This window comes from Benincasa hispida, chromosome 2, assembly GCF_027475165.1.
Source record: "Benincasa hispida cultivar pf3 chromosome 2, pf3_genome.v1.1, whole genome shotgun sequence".
In the NCBI taxonomy this organism is placed as follows: Eukaryota; Viridiplantae; Streptophyta; class Magnoliopsida; order Cucurbitales; family Cucurbitaceae; genus Benincasa; species Benincasa hispida.
The window spans coordinates 8,248,741-8,271,452 of record NC_143479.1 but is presented as its reverse complement, the minus strand read 5'-3'; the positions used below and the strand labels follow the sequence as shown (position 1 = coordinate 8,271,452).

The 22,712-nt window shown below is 34.4% G+C and overlaps 2 protein-coding genes and 1 pseudogene across 5 annotated transcripts; all 3 read right to left on the bottom strand.

Annotated features, from left to right (window-relative positions):
* Window positions 1-155: 155 nt before the first annotated feature.
* LOC120072339 (uncharacterized) lies at window positions 156-9,250 on the bottom strand. 4 transcript variants are annotated; one of them, XM_039024810.2, is made up of 16 exons: window positions 9,027-9,250; window positions 6,363-8,939; window positions 6,157-6,285; window positions 5,875-6,066; window positions 5,730-5,782; window positions 5,304-5,586; window positions 5,098-5,170; window positions 4,807-5,007; window positions 4,094-4,204; window positions 3,341-3,537; window positions 3,025-3,240; window positions 2,620-2,895; window positions 2,375-2,522; window positions 2,131-2,264; window positions 1,006-1,092; window positions 156-885 (listed from the first exon to the last, which is right to left on the bottom strand). In XM_039024810.2, the coding sequence occupies exons 2-16, from the start codon at window positions 8,928-8,930 to the stop codon at window positions 799-801; spliced, it is 4,755 nt and encodes a 1,584-aa protein (XP_038880738.2). In that variant the 5' UTR covers window positions 8,931-8,939; window positions 9,027-9,250; the 3' UTR covers window positions 156-798. The 4 variants fall into 4 exon arrangements, with proteins under 4 accessions (XP_038880738.2, XP_038880741.2, XP_038880740.2 ...); XM_039024813.2 differs by having other exon boundaries at window positions 4,094-4,186; XM_039024812.2 differs by having other exon boundaries at window positions 4,807-5,004.
* A 1,767-nt stretch (window positions 9,251-11,017) lies between these two features.
* LOC120071022 (pentatricopeptide repeat-containing protein At1g18900-like) lies at window positions 11,018-16,336 on the bottom strand. The gene is made up of 2 exons (XM_039023008.2): window positions 16,003-16,336; window positions 11,018-13,895 (listed from the first exon to the last, which is right to left on the bottom strand). The coding sequence occupies exon 2, from the start codon at window positions 13,890-13,892 to the stop codon at window positions 11,268-11,270; it is 2,625 nt and encodes an 874-aa protein (XP_038878936.1). The 5' UTR covers window positions 13,893-13,895; window positions 16,003-16,336; the 3' UTR covers window positions 11,018-11,267.
* LOC120071949 (uncharacterized) overlaps window positions 14,192-22,712 on the bottom strand; it is a 31,441-nt pseudogene continuing 22,920 nt past the window's right edge.

Genomic DNA, 22,712 nt, shown 5'->3' with positions numbered 1-22,712 from the left:
AGTTAATAAATAAAACCTCAAGTTTCGCTATGATTTGTTCTCATCCACTACAGAGGTATGCATCGACTACAACTTGAAATAATTGACGAGATTTATTGTATCAGTAAACAGAGAAGATGTAAGATATTAAATAAATCCAAATAACACCAAATGCAGAATAGGGAACTTGAAGACTGATTCATATTGATTCTTTGAAATTTGGATGACAAAATATTGAGTGTATAACATCCTAAGTGATTTTAATTGGAACTATACAGCACCTAAAACTGCAGAAAAGTAAATGAAGATGAAAAACATCTAGCATTATCTCTAACTAGACTGTCTTAACTGTTCGCTATGTTGGTCTTCTCAACAACTTGACATCTTATGATACAGCTATAACATCCTAGGTAAGATATCACAAAAAATCACCCATTTAGTATTGTTTCTTACCTTCTCTGACAACCTTATCTAAAGGATCAAAACCAAGAAGGAATTCCAGAGGCAGAAACCTGGGTGGTCTATCTAACTTTTGGCTCTCCAATCATCTGGCTCCCTCAATTTAGAAGAAAACCTATCTTACTTACAATATTCTCCTCGAGGACCAGATCTTCTCCAAAAATTCGTTGATTGTATCAGAAAACTCAGAGATTTATGCTATGATCCGATCAAAAATTTTCTTTTGAAACCAATATTACACGCACTGTCTGAATTCTGTGGATGTACATGGCAAGTCTTCCCTATAAACAACTTGCCGAGGCAGAAATCAAATGTAAACCACGTCCCACCAGTATGGCTAATGAAACAGTTCCAATATCGCTAATTTACAGCTTCAAAGAAAAGAACCTGAGGCTGCAAATGTCCTTTTTCGCACATGGTAAGAACATCAGGCCAGCCGCCAATTACCTAGGTATGATGAGCACAGCTTATGTCACATGAAAGGAAGAAGAACCCCCACACCCACACCAAAAGAGGGGGGGGGGGGGGGGGGGGTGATGGGGAAGGTAGGGGAAGATAAGAACTTACCTTAACAGTTCTATCATCATACTTTAACCAGCATTTCTTCTCGTGACTGTAGGCAAAACAATGATAGTGTTGTCCATAATAGCAAACCTACAAAATTGGACGCACATATCAGAGAACTGAGAACTGAATACTCCATCTTTCGGCAAATCCATAATGAACCAACATGTTTAAAGATGATATACGAACAAACATCTACTCAAGAAGCGCCGGTACATTACTTAAGAAGACAATGTTGATTTCTTAGCAAGACAATGGCTGTGCTTATAGATGATTAATTTAAGGCCTTGCACCAAAATTAGCATCCAAATGTGACCTTACATTAAAACCCCAAAAGGTCATCTGATTCAAGTATTAAGAGTTGTTAGAGCAGATCGTGTCATGCATAATAATAAACTTTTAACCATCTTAAACTGTGAGATAGCTGTGTTTGGTGTATTTAGGATCTCTGAAGATGCTAGATTATTGTTTTTTGTGGGCAAAATATGCTTGATGAAAAACAAAATATAGATAAACGAGTTACAAATAATATTACTAGTTTAGACAAAGTAAGAAAGTGTGGCAAAGTTGGAATATCATTGAATTATTCCTCACTTTCTTATTTTTAGAATAGTACAAAGCCCTAAGTTAAATAGAATGCAGACCTAATCACATAGAATGAAAGAATCCTACAAAAATAATTACATTATCATTAGAGCTAATAAAATCAAATATTAAGGCATAAATCAACATAAAGAATAATAATAAAATTCAATTGCATCAAATTTGAGCAGAATCCATGCTCACCTCAACAGGAAAGTAGTAAACAGACAAGGGAAAAACTGGTAACAAAAATCATCATGAATATCCTCATTAAAAAAAGAAGAAGAAGAAGAAGCCCGGGTGTTCCAAATGTTCATGAATGCCTAGAATTACTCGAAACCATGGTTGACATGTTTTAAATATCAATGACTATTAGGTATCCTCAAAATCCACGGTCATGATGCATAAGGAATTAAATTCCATACCCATGAAAATTCGCCAAACCACTCAACGAAATAACCTCCCAGTAAAACAATTTTGACATGTTAAAATAAGCTCCAACCTAAGAGTACATACACATATAAATTAAGAAAGAATAGTACATACCACTGATACCAAATTATGAGTATTCTTTGGATCTAGACCCCGATAAAGAACACTGATATCTATCTCAGTACTCAGAGCAGCTAATGTCGCCGTTATGTCATCAGCGCTCTCACAAGTGTTCTGCCAGCCCAAGACTACAATGACAAAATTATATACAGGTAAAACATCATGAATAAGGAATGACGGGTAATGGGAGGGAGGGAAGCAGGGTGAGTAGGAGTCGGATGAAAATTATTTAGAATACCTGTTGTAAACACATGTGGTGGTGCAGAGAGAAAGTGATGAATGTAATTGAGCTTTCCACAACCACCAACATCCAAATCACAAGCTAGCTGATGATTCATTTCAACAACATTTAGAAGTTCATCAAAGGAGCTTTCTGTGCACATAACCTGGATAGTGAAGAAAATTGAATAAGAGGAATACTAGAAAAGAATACTGTCCTTAAAACTACGATCTTCAACACAAGGGAAAGGCGGATTCTACTACCTTCATTGTTCGAAGGGCACTGGCATTTATATTGTGAAAGAAGGAAGTGTACTTCAGATGTCTAGATTCCAGGCCACAACTATAGCAATTCATTCGTTCAAAAATGTCCATGCCAAAGATGGAATGTACCAAACAAGTGTCACTTGCACAGTCCCACGACCCCATGCAATTGCTTTCTACTGATTCTGTATCAGAAATGCTTGAACTAGGAGTCAATGACTGGTGTAAGCAATCAAATATGACTGCTAGCACTTCAGACGCATCATTCATCTGGCCCTAAATAAGCACCAAAAATTAGTGGTAGATTTGCTCATAATTACTGCAAGAAGTTAAGTAGAGTAGAATCACTTTCTTCATTTTAAGTGGTAGGCATCAAAAACCAGGGACAGAGGTATGCAAAACTACCTCTTGGAAAAAATTACTATCTGGACAAAGAGTGCTTAGTGCTATTCTCAAAGAAGTGGGGGCAACTGCTTCTCTTCTAGCATCTGCCGATGCCATGCTCAAGGCAGTGAAGATTTCATATAATGCACAGACAACACAGGGATCCCCAACATGAACATGCTCAGTCATAGATCTTCTCAGGAACTCTTCTCGAAACCGTCTTAAATGCCATAAGGACTGAGAATAAGACAACACTTTAGACTCAATATGCAGAAAGCAGAACAAAGAACTAGCAAACTGCAAACTGAAGTATAACCTTCTTCTGTCATGCACTCACCTGAATAATCACATTCAGGAAGCAATTATATTCACCAACTTCATTCTTAAGTCCTGTACCATAAATATCTGCTCCCTGCACATTGTCTACATTGAATTCATTTGATGCAAGATCACTACTATCTACTTCACCGCAACTGATCAATGGTGTCTTGGAACTTGAAATCGAGGGCAATTTCTGCTGTTCTTGAAATGCATCTGAGAAAACATTAGAAATACAGTTAGATAATATTGTAACTACTATACAGAAAAGGAAACAGAAACAAGAGCCCATAAATGCAGGAAACCTCTAGAAATCTATTGATTCATCCAGGTCAAAGCAGATTAAAAATTGACATAAAAAAGTACATTACCTTATATGGCTTTATTTAGTTATTACAAATTTATAATGCGACATTTCGAGACAATCATATCCTGAATCCAATGAACTATATAAAATCATATAGAATCATGAGACGGAAACTAAAAGATTGCTAAAAACAAAATACAAAAAACAAGAAGGAAAAAACATGGTTCCATCTCATCAAAACATGTTTGACAGCCAATGGAGCTCTATTACATACAAAAACATATGAGCAAATCTATGGGCAAAAATTGTCAACAAAAAAAAAAAACAATAATAATAATAAAGCATCCCGTAAAAGAAATGTGCCTTTTTTTTAACAATTTTCCCTGCCAAATACAGATTAACCAAATTAAAACCATAAGAGTGCATCTAAAAGCAAAAACAGAAAAGACACGAGGGGAACCTAACCAAGGCTCTGGCGTACAGCCTTCTTAAGGTCAGCTTGAAATCTTTCCTCATCATCCTCTGCATGTTGTTGTCTCAAAGTCTTTGTACTATTATCTTCAAAAAGTGGATGAACTGATTGAATCAGAGCACACGATAATGTAAGTCCAGTCTAAAATGAACATTGATTTCACGTTGCAGATTTAGATTTGCATAGGCATGAAATTGGTTGAGTTATAAATGGAAAAATTAAATATTTAATACGTTCAATATCTTCAACGAGTGAACAAGAGAATACAACTTATACAAATATATCATGGAAGGTGTAATTGACTATAGACCTGAATGAAAGAATTTTTTATTTAATCGACGAAATTTGTTTTGGGGAAAAAACTCCTACCAATTAGAATCCTATGTCTTCCATTCCAAATTAGACCTTCATAGGAATAACCTATATCTTTCTTTCCAAATGAGTTCCTAAGGGGAATAACCTATACCTTTTGTTCCAAATAGACCTTAAAGGGAAAAAAAATACAAGAGAAAACAGAACATTCTAACTTGTGGCCTTTGGTCAGTGAAACCGAATTTTGATTATTAACAGTTTCTACTTCCACACCCAGATTAGTCTGCATCAATCATTTAAAAGAAATAAAATCCAAGATGTCCATCATTCACCGTCCCCATTTATCAATGAGTTGAATATAAATATTGAACTTCAAAATAGAATATGCACTCACCACTATCTACTAGGAGATTGTCATGATGCCTAACTTGCTCATTCAATTGGTTGTCAAAGGCTACATTTTTCTTATCAGATTGTGAAGGTTGATATCCATCTACCGGTTTCATTGAAACCTTATGTCGTCTGCCTCTCCTCCCCTTCCTCCTATCAGAAGATGGCAGGCTATTCCCTGGAATTTCTACATTGGATGCACCTGCTGAAGAAAAAGAGAATCCAACACTAAGAACCACAGCATCTTGCTTCCAAGTAACTTTCCATCAACGCATATCACTAATCATATCATCACCTGAAGAAGCATTCGCCGTTGCAGGACAATTCCTAGACAAGTCAGGAATCGATTCATTTTCTGCCAATTGATCCTAAAATAGCAATTTATAAGCTCCTCTTAATTATTTTATCAATTCTGTACTTTGGGTACATGCAGAACTAGGAAGGTTCATAATTCATTTAAATAACCAAAAGGAGAAGAATGACAAAGAAAAGAACATTTACCACCATAGAAGGCTTTAAATGCTCATCAGCACCCTCAACACTGGCAACATTCTTCTGTAGATTTGTTTGTGCAGATTTCTTTTGTAGTTCAGCCAGATGCTTTTGTTTAGCCTCATTCTCAATTCGTCTTTGATACTCCAAAGTCTCTTCTAGCTTTCTTTCATCTGCTTCCAGCTCAATTTTGCGTCTTATCTCTTCCTCCTGTAGCCTTAAAGCATCCGAATTCTCAATAACAGCAATGCCCACCTCTGCCGCATCACCATCAGGAGGAACTTGAAAAGGACTGCAACAATGTATTGACCAAACATCCACCAATAACAGAAAATTAGCTAGAAGACTACAGACCTACATGATTTTATTACAAAACAAATGCACAGAAGTGATTAAGAGTTCCCAGAAAGTGGGGAAGTCAACAATAACACTTACCCTCCATCGATAGCCTCATCATGAAGCAAATCCTGCTCAAGAACACTGACCACCTGAAGAATTAAAATTATTAAAATAGCACAAGTCACCAAGAACAACTAAGTTGCAGAAACAACAAAATCAAGGTGGTAAAATGACAGACAACCTTAGAGTCCTTGGCTTTCCTAAACTCCTTGCTCCTTTTCTTTTCCTTCGGCTTTTCATGTGCATGTCTCGGGTTATCACCTCCACTTTTGATACCCTTTTTTGAATCTCGTGCCAGTTCAGCTAAAAATGCTTCTCTTGCAGCATCAGACTTCTTCGTGACATCCTTTTCAGCCAAATCTTCTAAATGTGTCTGCATGTTATAGTTTGATATTTGAATCCATCATTTTGGTCCCAAAAAGCTTAAGAAATATTGGTCAATATTAACCTATTTGATACAGACCCTCAAGTATGAGTTCACAAGAGGCAACAATATTGATTGATAATCATGTGCTGAAACAGACTCGAGCTTAAGTTCCAACTGTTGCATTCCAGTAACATTTCGCATGATGCGTCCATCAATTTTGCTAATCTGCATGATCAATAAAATGAGCAAACAGCTAATTTCTCAAAATTTCATAGTTAAAGCATCCATAATGATAAATAAACCTCAATAGATAGTTGTTCCTTCTGTCTCTTTACTGCAACTTCTATACAAGTATCAACTTGATGCAAATTAGCCCTCCAACCTTCATCTTCACCAGATTCCAGATCATATAACTGTGAAGGCACACTGGCAAAAGTCTCCCCATATCCAAGCTGATTAACATTCAAAGCTTCAGCTTCTTTCAAAACATTAGTTAAAGCATCTAACTCAAACCTACTGCCGATATACATGGCGTCATTTTCAGCCTCGATAAGCTCCTCTCTTCGTTTCCTTAGCACTGACTCATAACTCTTGGGGATAGATTCAGTTATAGCTTCCCTCTTCTTGCCCTCTTCAAGGCAGAGATCCTCCACTGACTGCAGTGCTTCCTCATAGTTCAAATGCTCACATTTTCTCTCACAAAGGCTTTGCAGTTGGTAAAATTCCTTCTCAAGAGTTTGAAAAATTTCCATTCGTCGCTGTGTCTTTTCTTCCTTGGTCTGTGCCCATGATGCTAACTGTTCCCCACTAGAGGGACCTGCGTATATCCAGGATAGAAAAGGATCAACGTCAGAATGACCCTCATTTGCAGGAGGCATCTGATCTGTGGTTGCAATCTGATCACTGGCATGGATGTCAAATGATAGCAAACACTCATTGAGGAGGAGAAGTGACGCATCTCCATTGAGAACAATTTTCTCTTCAACATCAATAGCTTGTTTGTCAATTTTCGAATCTTCAATTTGATCGGTAGTTCTATCGGAGTATCTACCTACACCACAAGACTGAGATAATTCTTGCAAAAACTTGAGGATTTTCCTAAGCTGAGAAGTGCCTAGAAAGCAAATACACTGTGGAGTTTGGTCCAGACCTTGCTTTAGAAGATGAGATCCAGAAACAAGACTATGTAACTCATCCATTGTAAATTGTATAACCTTGTTTAGATGGCTTGCAGCAAGATATTTATGTTTAATAAGTAACTCAAATAAAGCTTGAATTTTCTCAAGAAGCTTTGCACGCTCAGAGTCATCAGATACTGGAAAACTATCAGGTACTGGATACCCACTGTTGCTAATTTTTTCATAAAGATTGAATTCATTTAAACTATTCACATAATCATGCTTCTCTGAAGAAGAAACCCATGCATCTTTGAAACACTCATCACATTCTGAATGATGTTGTGCTGCTCCAACCAACTCGGAATCACATTTTGTTTGATCTGTGAGCATTTTGACTGTAGCTGAAACATCCAGAGGTTTCCAAGAGCAATTAAGAAGCATTTCACTCCAATCATTATCAACATTATGTGGCAAAATAGATTGCATTTTCGGCAAAAGGCTGCCTAAGTGCTCCTGAACCACGTGGTGCATATGGGATTCCGAATCCACAAATTTCTTATCACATCTGCAGCAAACCCAAAATTTCCATGTTTTATTGGTGTCATAGAATGACAAAGCTTCTGAAATAATTTCATTTGCCGAGGCATCCTTTGAAGAATTAAAATGAGTCTCAAGATCACTAATCTTGATCTTAAGAAAATTTTTCTTTGATTCTGTACTCATGGAATTCCAAAAGGAACGAACCCAATTCTTTCTTTCAGCTGAAGAGTCAAGTTTACGCACATTGCCATGTTTCCGTCGCTCAGCAACTCTTGTACCAGACCCTGAAGAGGCATCCGAGATCCGATCAGCTTTACCTCCTTCGTTCTGCATTTGAGGCGCCTCAGACTTCTGTTGCAACAACCTTGCAGCAGCAACTCGAACTTCAATCTCCTTCCTTCGCTCTTCAGGCGTTTTAGTTGCTTTTTTTATTTCGTTTGCCCTTCTAGCCTGAACCATCCTCACCTCCATTGGGTCCTCTGTCACTCTTCTAATTGGAATCAATAACTTTTCCTCCCCGTTACCCAAGTTCTTCATCCAAGAAGATATCGAGTATATATTTGATTTTTGAATTAACTGCCTCAATTCAGTCTGAACGTGTGCAATTCGTGCTTCTGCAGTAGGTATTTTCTGATTCTGTTCTTCTTGCAAGCTTTCTTTCGCAGGATCGATTGGATTTTCAATTACGAGGGCCCGCTCACACTCTTGCATCACCTCTTCGTACTCCTTTGCATCATTTGCAGCCTCGTAAAGCAAATTTGCATAGAAATGAGCAAACTCAATCGAGTTTGGTGAGAGCTGGACTGCTTTACGAGCAGACTCAATCGCATTCTTCAAATTCCGCTGCTTTGCATTTGGGTCATCAATAATCGACGCTACTTTCACAAAAAGAGTACCCTGAACCCGATGAATCAGTGCAGAGTGAACGGAGTTCTCATTTCTTGAATTCAACTCCTTCATAAGCCTAAGTGCCTTAGTGTGGTTCCCGCGTCGAAGCGCAGTAAGTGCCTTCTCGCATTCAAGTTTAATTGCAGAGTAGGACAGGCCATCCGATTCCTTGAAAACCACCGGCTGGATCCTACTTTGGTTCTGACTACTAGATGTTGAACTCTTTCCGGCAGCGCTCGCTTCACTTGGACCATCAACGGCGACTACTTGACCCACCGGAGATTGTTTAGAACGCGGATCAGTGTTTTTCTTCTTGCGAGCCATCCAGAAACTCTACACCAATCCAATTTACATGCATTATTGGAAAGACTATATGACCCTTACATCAAGAATTAACGAGAATGAGTAAAAGAAACTTACTCTCAGATTAAATGGATATAGGGAGAAGATACAGTCTTCGACCTAAGGATTCCGGTGGCGGTTAATGATGAAAGATTGCCGTCGCCGGAGAAGAAGATGAATTAGGAGGGGAATGAAGTAGAGTGGTCTCTCTCCTTGAAAGGTGAAGGAGGAGTGGGAGAGAGATATCGAAGAGAGAGAGCAAAAAAGCAATTGTAATGAACGGGGATTAAGCAGAGAAATCTGTGGGGAACTGGGATTAAGATTAAACCCCTCAATTAAGACTTAATTAGTCTTAACCACAACTAATTATTTATTATTATTATTTTTGTCTAAATAATCACAATTTCTACTACTGATTTCTAATTATATTTATGAGGAGAAAAAATGCTTGTAATAATATAGACATTTTGATTTTATGTGTAATGATGGGACTCTTCTCATGTAATATTTCATTTTTTTATTGTTATACAAGATAAATTAATTTATAAGACTCATATTTATTAAAATCAATGTTAAAAATCCGATCAATAAAATCCAACCTAAAAGGTTTGGATTGGGTTATTCATTTATTTAAGTTGATTGGGTTCAAATAAATGAAAAGTTTGGATTGTTTCATCGGTTTACCAAAAATATCCTAATCCAACTCAAACTTATTATTAATATTAAAAAGTATGTTTTTCTTTACTTCCAACACGATATATATACATATATCTATTTTTATTTTACTTAGTTTCATAGTTTTTTAAATAATTCTACCAATTATTTAAATTATTTTTTTAACACTCTAGAAATAAAATTTTAACAATTAGAACTGATTTGTTAATCTTATTTATTACGTTAAAAAAACTTATTTGCTAATTTTATTTATTATGTAAAAATAATTAAATAAACTATTTTACTTATTAACATGTTACTTCTTTTTAAAATTAAATTTTAAATAATAAATAACTTGAACCAATCCTACCCAAATACTTTATAGTTCGTTTGGGTTTAATATTTAATAAGGGTTATTTTGGTTGAATAAATTTACAATCCGAAAGATTGGGTGAATAAAGATTGGGTCTAAAAATGCTTCGATCCAACTCATCCCAAACCACCCTAATATTTATAATGTAATTTGATATTTTTATCTTTAATTCATATTTCACTTTAGAAATTTGAAATGGATTTGAAACTAATTTTGATTTTGACTCTTTCATCACTTTATCTTCTTGTAATTTAACATGTGTAAGGGAATATCCATCTAAAAAAATTGAGAATTTACAAAAACAACTAACTAAAGAAATAATGAAAAGAAGAATTTTTTTCTTCTTTAAATGCTATGTAGTATAGATTTTGTCTAGACATGTCTTTGTTACTAGAATCTTGTCATTTCTAATCTTTTTTCTAATTTTATAAATTCAATAAAAGAAAGCAACATCAAATGTTAAAGACTTTATCCTATTTTAAAGTATCTTTTTTTTTAATTCAAGAACACGTGAGTTGAAGACGTCTAAACCATTCAACTGGTTTACGTATGAAAAATCATCTAAAAAGAGTTACAGAATTTAACAAAAATATTAATTTATTTCTTAAAATGCTAAATAACCCCCTTTGATAAATTGTTTATTTTTTTATTTATGAAAAAATCGATAAATACAAATTTCACTTATAATCCTTTTGTCCTGATAAATGAAATAGAGTACAATATCTATTTTTATGGGTATCTCTTTTAAGTCCAAACCCATTTTGTGGGGGGAAAAAACAATTTTAAAAAATCAATCGGTTATCAAGAGACATTGCACTTTTTAATAAAAGAAAAAAAAATTATAATTTCAACTTTTATGTAATTTATAAAATTGATAAAGGAAAAACAGATATATACACCTAAGTTTGAGGGAGGACAAATTCAGTGAGGGAAGTTTGTATTTAGAATTATATCAAGGTATGTAATTCATCCATAGACTATTCAGATAACTTGTCGTCCATCTTTTGCAAAAGGTTCCCCACAATAGAAAGACAAAAATATGTTTGCTACAAACCAATAATAGTTCACTTTAAAAAGTAAAAGCTCCTTATAATTACCAACATACAGCCAAACTCCACTCCAGAAAGTTGTGAAGCAGCTTTTAAATTAAAAATGTTCTGCTTTCAACTTCAATATGGAGAGATTTCTACACATACCCGATCCAAAATGTAATCTAAATACAATCCATACAAAATTGAATTTTGGTTATAAGGAGATGAAGTTTAGAATGGAGTTAGAAGAGGTACACTACACTACAATAAATGCATCCTCTCCACATAAGATTCGTGCAACCATCTACTTAGAGGCTCCCCACACCCCACAAAACATCCAGAGTTACCATTTTCAGTGAAGAAAGGGAAGCTAAAAATGCTCAGCAGGTCCTGAACTGCCTGCCTCACTAGAGAAGAACCAGTGACCTTACTTCGCCGACCCCATCCAGTCACAATATCAATTCGGTTGGGACCGACACCCGATAGAAGCATTTGTTGGCGAAACCAAGCAAGAGTCCTAGACAAAGCTGTCACGGCGGTGCCATCAGACATGACGTGCAAGTTAATGAGCCAATAACAGGAGCTTTTCTCCTTTACAGCATCTGGATAGACATTCTTTTGCATAGCAGCTTCCCAAACACAGCCTGCCTCCTCCTTGAGTCCTGATTTATGAAGAAAATCTACAACTGCATCCACTAGCCCCCTCTTGCTCTCTCTGTCTTCACTGTGCATGAGGTCCAAAAATTTGCTCATGTGATCCCGCACATTTTGACCATTAGGTCCGGCCGATGGCAACGACACCAGGAATGTGTGTGCAGGGTGACCGGTGACTTGCATGAGTTCACAACAAAACCCCATATCATTCGTTTGAGCATCAGTGCAACAACTGAGAAGCAAGGTATAAGTTTGTAGAGAAGGTTTTAAACCAAAAGTCAGCATAGATTGTAACAGCTGATAGGCATCTGATAGTTGATGTACCCTAAGAAAGGCACTAAGCAAGGAATTGCAAGTAGGCACATTTGGCTTTAAACCTGCTTCAAGCATAGCATGATACCACTCCCATGCCTTTTGAACATTACCAGATTTTCCCCACAAGTCCACTAACAGACCATAAACAGGTTCATCAGGCACCCAGTTCTTATTTTGCATCTCAATAAAAATACCTTCTGCCTCCTCAAGGAAACCACAATGACCTAAAACTTCCATAACTATGCAGTAAGTCACTTTATCTGGCTCAAAGCCTGATTGTTGCATATCACGGTACAGCTTCAATGCAATCTCGTAATTCCTTGCTTTTGCTTGAAGAGCAATCATGATATTGTAGGTTACCAAATTTGGAACACAGCCTTGATCAACCATCCTACAGAATAGCCTATGAGCAGCATTTAAATGGCCAGCTTTCCCCAAGCAGTTGATCATAACACTGTAAGTAAATGTGTCAGGAGTGAGGCCAGCCTCTTGCATCTTCTCATACATGCCCATGGCAACATCAAGAAAGCCAGATTTTGCATGAATGTCAATGAGTGTGCAGTAGGTGACTCTATCAGGCTCACATCCTGCTTCATGCATTTGTTTGAATACATTAACAGCTTCTTGCAAATAGTTTGCACGACCATAACTATGAATTATGCGATTATATGTTACAACATTGGGCTGGCACCCATCCTTGATCATCTGATCGAGCAATCTATTTATAGCAGCAAACTGTTTGGCACGACCAAGGAGGCCAATCATAGTAGTATAAGTGTGCCCATCATGTCTAAACCTAGCTAGGCGCTTTAACCAATAAAAGAACCCAAGAGCAACAGAGTGGTCATCTACCCGCTTCAAAATTTGGTTTGCCTGGTAAGCATCTATTGAACAATTCAATTTCCCAATTGCCTCTTCTGCAGCAGGGCCCCATTTAAGTTGTTGCAATATGCAAGAAACACTTTCCACGACATGTGGGCCATTCAAAAACGATGGAGTGGTTGGTGCAATTCCTGTTGAGCTTTTTAAATTATCTGGAAGCTTTTTCAAATTCATAGAAGAATTTGTGAACTCTGAACCTGTGGTCTGTGCATGGGAATGAAAATGTGAAGTAAAGCTGTTTGAATGAACCCTTGTTCTCTGTGGTGGTGTCCTTTTATCACACTTGTCTGAGGAGATATTGTGAAATACCACTGACTTTTGTGGTCTGACCTCGGGAACTTGCTTTGAGCCTTTAACATAATTGGATTGCACGGCCTTGCAATTTGGACCATGATGGTTACTACTATTTTGGGGCTTAGAATCTACAGGGATTTCAACAGATGGTCTGGAATGAACACTAGAAATGTTCTCTCTTCTCAGCTGTTTGATTTTTGAGGGTTTGACAGAAGTAATGGACCGAGCAGGATCAACCATGCAATTTTTAGATGAGCTAAATGTTCCACCATAATCAGATAAGGGGACTTTAAAATTCACAAAATCAGTGAATAAGTTTACAGCCACAATACCTGCTTTAACAACCTGATCTGCAATGTATGGTGAAGTGCACTCACCATCCAGAACAGTGTTAAGGCCACTGGCGTATCTTACACATTCTGCTCCCCTCTGGTGACTGGGGCCAGTCTTTGTAACTTGTCGTATGGAAACTGGGAGATCGACATTGTCGGTTTTGTGAGATGCAATTACTTTGGCTGCTTCTTCTGCAACTAAAGGTCCTACTCTAGGTGAACTATTGGCTACCAAGGTGGATGGCTTTTGTGAGGGCAGGATTTCATTTCTAGCATTTTGTCTCTGGGAGACACAAGTTTCATCTTCAGGGCACGTGCATGAAGTCCCATCTGCATTGCATCGTGATCCACTAAGAAAAAATGATCTGGCATTGTTTGAAAGACTGCCAATATGCTTCGCTCGCAACATAATCTGCAATAACAACACACTACTCCATAAAAGGGTTGCAAGCCAGTTGCTACCATAAAACAATGCAACTTCCAATTTGCGATTTATTGGAAGTATAGGAATCAAATTAAACTTTTGAAAGTACATGGAACAATGGTATTTTAACATTTGTTTTTATCAATAATGTAACCATTTAATTAGACAATAGCAACTTAAAAGATAGCTCGATTAGTTATAGTATATGCTCTAAACCAAGAGGTTAGAAGTTAAATTGTACTTTTCAATATATCTTTGAAAAAAAAAAAAACAAGAAACAAAAAAAGGAAAACCCCTTAAAAGTTCTCATTCAAAATAACCGACGTAATTTATGTTAACACATTGATCAATCTATGATACAATACGACGTTTAAAAACATAGCTCAGATCTCACTCTGATATGCTGTTTAAAAGTAAAAACATCAATGAAGTATGACAACAAATTTCTTTACACTCAGCAAAATCCTTCCAGGATTTTATAGAATCTATAAACAATCATCTTACGTGTCCTATTTCTCTCTTGCACCTTTAACTAAGATATTCAACTCTTCTTGGCAAAGCCAGTCAGTAAAATCTCCTGGTTCAAAAGAAGAGTGCAGCAGCAACAAGAAATTCCAAGAAAGCCACGATGGCCATGACAAGAACCCTTGCCATTGCAGGAGCCATGCTCTCCGGCCGCTTCTCTGTCGTAAATGTAACCGATAACTTAAACAGAAAAAATGTAAGACCTCAAAGGACTGGCTATGGCTATGGTGATGAAAATAGTACCGATATGCTCTAAACCAAATATCTCTGAAGCAATTGTGGGCATCAATAACCATTGTGAGCCGTAGCATATGCCAACAATAATTGAACCCACATACAGATTTCCAGAACCCAAGAGACTGGCCAAGTTGGCTCATGTTGTTTATTGTGGCTAATCCAGAACCCATTCCACACACCATGGCAAGAAACAATAGCCAGAAGTTTATAGTGTGAATAGCTTCCAAGACATTCATGGGTCAAGGGGTTCTAGAGTTGGAAACAGCCACTATCTGCCTTTCATCACTGGCAACTCATGATATTCAACAGAATCCTCTGCATTTATTGACTCGGGTTTGTTTAACAATAAGACTTTTTTTAGTGAAGAATGATGGAGATGGCCCTCTAAAGTCCTCCCTCTAAGCATTAATGGCGATTCCAAGAGGAGCAGCAAGGAGAATCAAGAGTATGGAGAATGTAAAGAAACAAGTCCATGATGGAAGTGTTGTTCGAGATAATAACAACCATTAGGCAAAAAGCAACTATCACAGCAAGTGCAGACAATGAGTTCAAATGCTTCATCTCATTACTAGACTCTGTTTGTCAATTCTAACAAACCACATGAACATGATGGAAAGAAGTGTGGGCAAAACTGTCAGCATGAGGAGAAAGTTGCTTGGTTCTCCATTGCAAGTCGTATTATAAACTTGGATTAGCAGTTCTCCACTGAGACCAAGAGATCCCTATCCACCCAGAAAGGAGACACACTACTTCCATAAAAGGGTTGCAAAATTAACCAGTTGCTACCATAAAACAATGCATCTTCCAATTTGCAAACCACATACTATTCCTATTCATATCACTCCACCAGGTTTTCCCTAACATGTTAACACCAAGTTCCATTTAGTTAAAGATGATCGAGAATGGTGACAGAGCAACACAGAACAATTATCATTCTCGGCCACCAAAGGTCTTGCACAAACACAATCACAAAACTAAAAATTATACATAAATACACATGAAATCCCAATAAACCCATCGAAAATCGTTGAGAAACCACTATTCGACAGTCAAAATTCAACTTCATTGAAAACAAATATGAACACAGAGCGGTCAAAAATCATTCTCAGAATTGAAACATGAACCAAACTCTTCCGACCACAGATCACGAAGCAGAAACAAACCCATATAACCAAATACAAAGCATTAACAAACCCATATAATCAATTCCAAAAACGCGACCAAGCACAACAGAGATAAGTACTGACCGGCTATGAATGAACCAAAGAGTAGAAAGCAATTAAGCTCATTTGCAGAACAGAAGAAGAGAATGTTAAGAGAAAGAGAGAGAAACCTGAAGCTTGAAATGGGTAACTGAAGATTAGAGCTGAAGAGCGAAGTGAAAGGGAGGCGGCTGAACCTTCATCTATCTCTGCTTTTTTCACCTCTGCCCTGCGTCAAACTCTTTTCCTACTAAGTTGGACGGAAAATAGGGGGCGCGTTAGGCCCGTGAGGTAAGCCCTGATGTGGTACGCGTTTGATCATACAATTTGATCATGTGGACACGTGTCAGTGGGCTCACGGTTCTCTTGTGACGGATTCGGTCACTCAATTAAAACCCTGTTTTGCCTGGTTCTGATTTAAATAAAAGGGAAGGGGATTTTTCGTCCGGCAAGGGTTCTATTTGGTATCTGCTTTCCCATCTAATTACTGTGAGGTCAGACCGGACTAGTCAACATTTCATAAACGTGTGCTCCAAGTCAGTATGAATTAAATGGGATCAAAATATCATTATCCTAGAAATAATATAGATATTATAAATACTATTGATATTATAATTTGTTAGATAAGTACCCAAGCTTGGTGTCAAAAGTCAAGGTCCTCCTTTCATTACCACATGTATTAGCCATATGTCATACGACAATCTATATTTGATGTCCAAATATGTCATATCTAATTTGCCAAAATCTCTATAAATAAGTAATCATTTATGGATTTTAAAAGACACACATGAATTGGACAAAATCCATCAATTTTGGAGAAAGTAGAGAATTTTCAGAAATTCTCACATTTTATATTTTGTTATTTATTTATTTTATATTTTGTTATTTTATTTATTTTAATATTTATTTATTTTATTATGTATTATGTATTATATTATATTTTTCCCATATTTGTGTTCTAGTTGTGCGTCGTTATACTTCTCAAATTCACAACACGTTACCAATACAAGCCCTATTGTCTTTCCCGCTAAAGGTAGGTCGGGTTTTTTTCCTTTTTATTATGATTAATAAATTTAATGTTATTTTGCATATTTAATATTTATTGAGTTTCTAATATAAATACAATATTTTGTGATAGTGTTGTCATGACAACCTTATGAAATTAGAATTCACAGCCCTTGACATCAATGACAATAATAATTTGTCATGGGTGCTCGATGCCCAAATCTACTTGGATGCTATGAACCTTGTGGAAAAAATTAAAGAAGGAAATACGACAGTCAAAACAAAGCAAAAGCTATGATTTTCTTCATCATCATCTTCACGAATGATTAAAAATGGAGTATCTTACAATAAAAGATCCTCGTATTTTGTAGAAAAAATTGAAAGAGAGGTATGACCATTAAAAAAAAAAGTTATTCTTTCTAACGCTCATTATGAGTTGATGCATTTGAGACTACAAGATTTTAAATCAGTAAGTGATTACAATCCCACATTATTTAAAATTGGTTCGAAATTGTTGTTATGCAGAGAGAAAATTATTGACGCATATATGTTAGATAAGACATTTTTTACATTTTATGTCTCGAATATGCTATTGCAGCAGCAATATCGAGAGAAAGGTTTTAAACAATATTCTGAACTAATTTCATGTCTTCTCGTGACTTAACAAAATAACGAGTTATTAATGAAAAATCATGAATCTCGACCAACTGGGACGATACAATTCCTTGAAATGAATGTTGTGAATTTTAATAATAATTGTGGTCGAGGTTGTGGTCGTGGTTAAAGTCGTGACCATGGCAGTGAATAAATTATTATTATTTTCGTGATTGTCATTCTAATTATTCAAATTTCAAAAGAACCACAAAAAATGATAATCACAAATGAAAAGCTCTATAAGATAAGAGCTCAAAAAGTATTGAAAAATGTTTCCGATGCGAAATGACTAGGCATTGGTTACGTACCTATCGTACATCAAAACACTTAGTTTATCTTTATCAAACATCCCTGAAGGAAAAAGAGAAAAATGTGGAAGCAAATTTTGCATATCAGGATAATGACATATTTAACCCATCCCATATGACATATTTGGATGTGGCGGATTTATTTGAATCTTCTAAAGAGAAGATCTGCACAGTTGATGGAACATCAAATGTTTCTTTTGACTTTGAAAATATCTAGACCTAATGTTGTTTTTTTTATCCACATCTTTATGTTTTATTCTCTTAGTAAATGTTAACTTTTGTATATTCTAAGTGTTGTTTTTCTTATTTTGATTATTTTCTTTTGATGAATAAACATGAATCATTTTCTTTTGATTATTAACTACCAATGCTCCTCTAATGAACAACCTGGTTATGGTCCAACCAATAAACAGAAACCCTTATCGGGCTAATGAGACAGTATGACCCTTTGTTCAAGTCCCGGAGACACCACTTAAAGGAACATTCATCTACTTACCCTCAAAGAGGGAATGAGTGAATTACATCTTGTATAATTATGTTCCCAGCTCCACACTCAATCTCGTCCCCAAAATGGTAGGCTTATTAGGTCAACAATTTGGCCACTTTCACCCATACAAATCGAAGGACAATCCCTCATGAATAGGAGTTAATAATATACTCAGGATTGAAACTAAGTCGCGTAGATCATCCTATTGAAACAAGAACCAAACTAGTCAACGGTATTACATCTAGTGGTTACTATTTCAAGGTTCAGTCTTATGCAAACTCTTTGCATAGGATACCATACCCCCATTCGCGTGTCACCTACATGAACGCGTTGAATCATTACGTTTATATCAAATACAAAATGGGTTGTATCCATAGTGTTACCAGGATAAGATACCCAACCTTATCCTACACTATAGACTCTTTAGGCTAAATCTTGAACATTGATCCCCGTATGTCCCCATATACAGTTCAAGACTCATAAGGTAGCCTTAGATGTTAGTTTATTGGGTTTAAGGTTATTAAGACAAATTAGACAACAATACCACATGTGTTGGCTTGGCCATATGTCATACAATAACCTATGTTTGGTGTCTAAATCTGCCACATCATACTCGTCAAAATCTCTATAAATAAGTGGCCATTTGTGGATTCCAAAAGACATACATGCATTGGGCAGAATCCATGAATTTTGGAGAAAGTGGAGAATCTTGAGAAATTCTCGTATTTTATATATTGTTATTGTTGGGATTGGTGTCCTAAATCTCTTTGTAATCATGTAGTTTGTAGACTTTGTATAAACATATTATTGTTAATAAAATAAGTGTTATTTTATAAGCATATACTCAATCCAATAAACTAAGATCCGAGGCTATTTTATGTAATTTAAACAAGTATGTAGAGACATACAAGTGGATCTTGTTTAAATAATAACCTGAACGGTTTGTAGTAGATGGATAAGGCTGGGTACCTTATCCTGGTGACACTACGGATACGACCCGCTTTGTAGATGTTACAAGTGTTGTAAAGTGCTATAAATGATCTAATCCTGATCATTCACGTCGAGATATGTGAGCGGGGATCAGTGGTACTTAAAGAGTTAGATATAACTACAGGGGCAAAACGTTAATTTTGGCCTAGCAATACTTACGAGCAATTTTTGAAGGGTCATCGCACTATTGATTGGTTATATCCAATGAACACAGAAATTTATCTATAGTATAAAGAGTGCAACTGTCGGTCTTTAGTGGATTGACCAACAGTTAACCGATGTTAGGTAATTTAATTAAAGAGTTTGATTAATTGTCTGAATATTATTAGAGCTTCAATCTACAAATCCATAAGGTCCCCTCTGTAACTCAAAATGGATTTAATTGAGAATTAATTTGAAGTGTTCAAATTAATTGAGGGAATTAATTATATATAATACATTAATTAAATTAATGTATTTGATACATTATATTTTAAGGTAATATGAGAGGAATTTGAATATGATCCAAATACTAATTATATGAATGAGATTCATGTAATTAAATTTAATATAAAATATGATTTATATCGAGAGGAATTAAATATTTGGATATAATCCAAATATCAGTTATATGGATGAGATTCATATAAGTGAATTTAATATAAATGTGATTTATATTAAATGTCATGTATTGTTGAGAGAAAATAAAATCTATAGGTTATGTTATATTTGATGCGATATAACTACAGACTATATGTTATATTTGATATAACATAATATATATAATAAAGTAGTTATTATATATATATATATAATTTAATTAAAATCAATAAAAGGGAAGGAGTTACAACTCTTTCTTCCCATTCTCTTAGTAATTTTACTTGGGTTGTGAAATATTCAAGTGGTTGGAGATTTTTCTTCTTCCTCCTCAATTCTCTCATTGAGAAGAGTCCTCCGAAAAAGTTTACGAATAAAAGTTATTCTCTTCCCTCTCCTCCTCTCCATCTCCTTCCCTCTTCCAAAGATTCAAGCAAAGCCCACAACTATTGCTTGAATCCTTTATCCCAAGAGAATACAGAGGGTTCTCAAGTGGTGGTGTCCCTCTTGAAGAAGGAGACATGCGTGGAGAAAGTGTTTCGTTCGTGGCTTATACGAGGGAGTTTTTGAAGAAAAGTTTTTTCAAAGGTAAGAGTTTATGAAACTCTAAGTATTTTTTTTTAAAAGCATGTTTTGATTTGTATAAATACATATTTTGTACTTGTTTTACTAGATAACCTATATTCAATAAAAAAATGAAATTTGGGTCGATCTTTGCTTCCGCTCAAAGGATCTTTTTCGAAAATTTCCTTCAGTTATTTATTTATTTTCATATATATTATATTTATTTTAATATTTATTTATTTTATTATATGTTATTATTATATTATATTTTCTTCATATCCGTGGTCTCGTTGTGTGTAGTTGTGCTCCTTAAATTCACAACAATGATATCATTTTAGCTGCACTTTTGGGTTTTTTTTGTGTTTTTGTTTTTAATGTTGTTTTGTTTTACTTTAATCTTTTGATTTCAAACGTTTAAGTTAACATAGTCTGTGCATTTTAAATAAATATTAAAATTAGTTTCTCTTATTAGTTTATTGCATAGTAGAAAATTTTGATCGAAATCTCAAAATTTCGAAATTTCTTAGGCTCCAAATTTTGATAGGGATAATTTTTATTTTCTCGCCATTTCTCAAAATTTCAAAATTCTCAATATCAAAATTTCGAGATTTTTTTTTTTTAATTTTTTTTAGCAATTAGCTATGTTAGAAGTTTTTTCTCTGTTATCGTATAAAAATATTTTCAATAAATCTCGTATTTAATTTTAACTTGATTAAAACCATTTTTTCATTGAATTTGTAAATTATTTTAACTCGAAGTTGTATTGATATGAGTATTGTTTCTTTTACCATCCAAGACTTTCATTTTCAATAAATAAAAATTAAAAAAAAATAACATACGTACTATAAATGTAATATATATTATAGATGCAATATATATTATAAATGTGATATCCATAACCTATAGGTTAGCAAATATCATAGACCTCCTATTGAATTTCATGTTGTAACATATATTCTCCAATTAAGTTTTACTAATTTGTTACTATGAAGGTTGCACGTGTTATGTAAAACTTTAAAATATAACTGAATTATAAAGTTAATACATCTTTCATTTATAAATAAGCGAGTTTGAAAAAAAAAAATAGAAGCTTAAATGAACCAACATAAGATTAAAAAATAAATCTAAATTTAATTATAAAAAAACCATAAAATCAAGATTTTAAAATCAAATATAAATTTAGCGTGCAATTGATTTAGTCCCTATACTTGAAATAAAATTAAAGGAAAAATCTTTTAAATGAATTAATGTGATGGTTGATAAAAAAAATAAAAATAGACGTGAAAATTAAATAATAAATCTAAAAATGATTAAAAAGTAATAATAATAAAAAATTTAAATCAAAGATAAATTAAAGACAATTAAAAATGATTTAATTTTTATGATGAAAATAAAATTACTCTATTAATGTTGAAAATATTATTTAGCTCAATAAATGAAAGAAGTCATTGAAAAGTCATTAAAGTTATTTAGTTCAAAACACAAAAATGTGAGAATAATGGTGAACCAAATTAAAAATATATATACTTGAGTGCTATAAATACAATTCTATAAAAAAAAATAGAGAATAGGTCAACAAAATTAAAACTAAAACTAAAAAAAAAAAAAAAAAAGGGAAAAAAATGGAAAAACGGGTTAACGAAACCGAAACCGAAACCAAAACCAACATATATATATATATATATATATATATATATATATATATATATATATATATTAGCGAGAACAGGTTAACAAAATTAACGTGCCAAAGGAAAAAAAATGCATAAAGAAAAAAAGAATGAAGAAAAGTTGCCGATGAAAATTAAATGTTTAACTTGGTTATTTATAGAGTAAATTTAGATTGAAATCTTAATTTGCTTTTTCAAAATTAATTTACATTTGTCATTTTGAAATAAATAAATAATTTAATTAATCTTTTTTTAAATATTAATGAATCTCTATTACTATAATTACCTAATGAGATATGTTTAAAAGAAAAAGAAAAAAAAAATGATTTGAGAGATAAATTTTAGATCTTAAATTAAATATAAGAGATAACCAAATTTTAAATGAATTTAGTTTACGTGTAATTTTTGTTTTTTAATGATAAATCTTGGATCATAAATAAAATACTAGAATAAAATATTAGTGATCAGTTTAATTTACGTCAATTACAAACTATTTTTTAATGATTTTAATGTAAAATTAAATTATATAATCCTATAACCATAGTTTAAACTTTCGGTCGAAATCTCAAAATTTCAATCTTTTCGAG

Bases quoted from the DNA above. Each gene is read 5' to 3' on its own strand.
- LOC120071022 (XM_039023008.2), bottom strand. From the start codon at position 13,892: ATGTTGCGAGCGAAGCATATTGGCAGTCTTTCAAACAATGCCAGATCA.
- LOC120072339 (XM_039024810.2), bottom strand. From the start codon at position 8,930: ATGGCTCGCAAGAAGAAAAACACTGATCCGCGTTCTAAACAATCTCCG. The intron at 6,286-6,362 runs GTTTATTTATCA...TTGATCATGCAG, and splicing joins AGGAACAACTATCTATTGAG to ATTAGCAAAATTGATGGACG. The intron at 4,205-4,806 runs GTGAGTGCATAT...TGATTCAATCAG, and splicing joins CAATCTCCTAGTAGATAGTG to TTCATCCACTTTTTGAAGAT.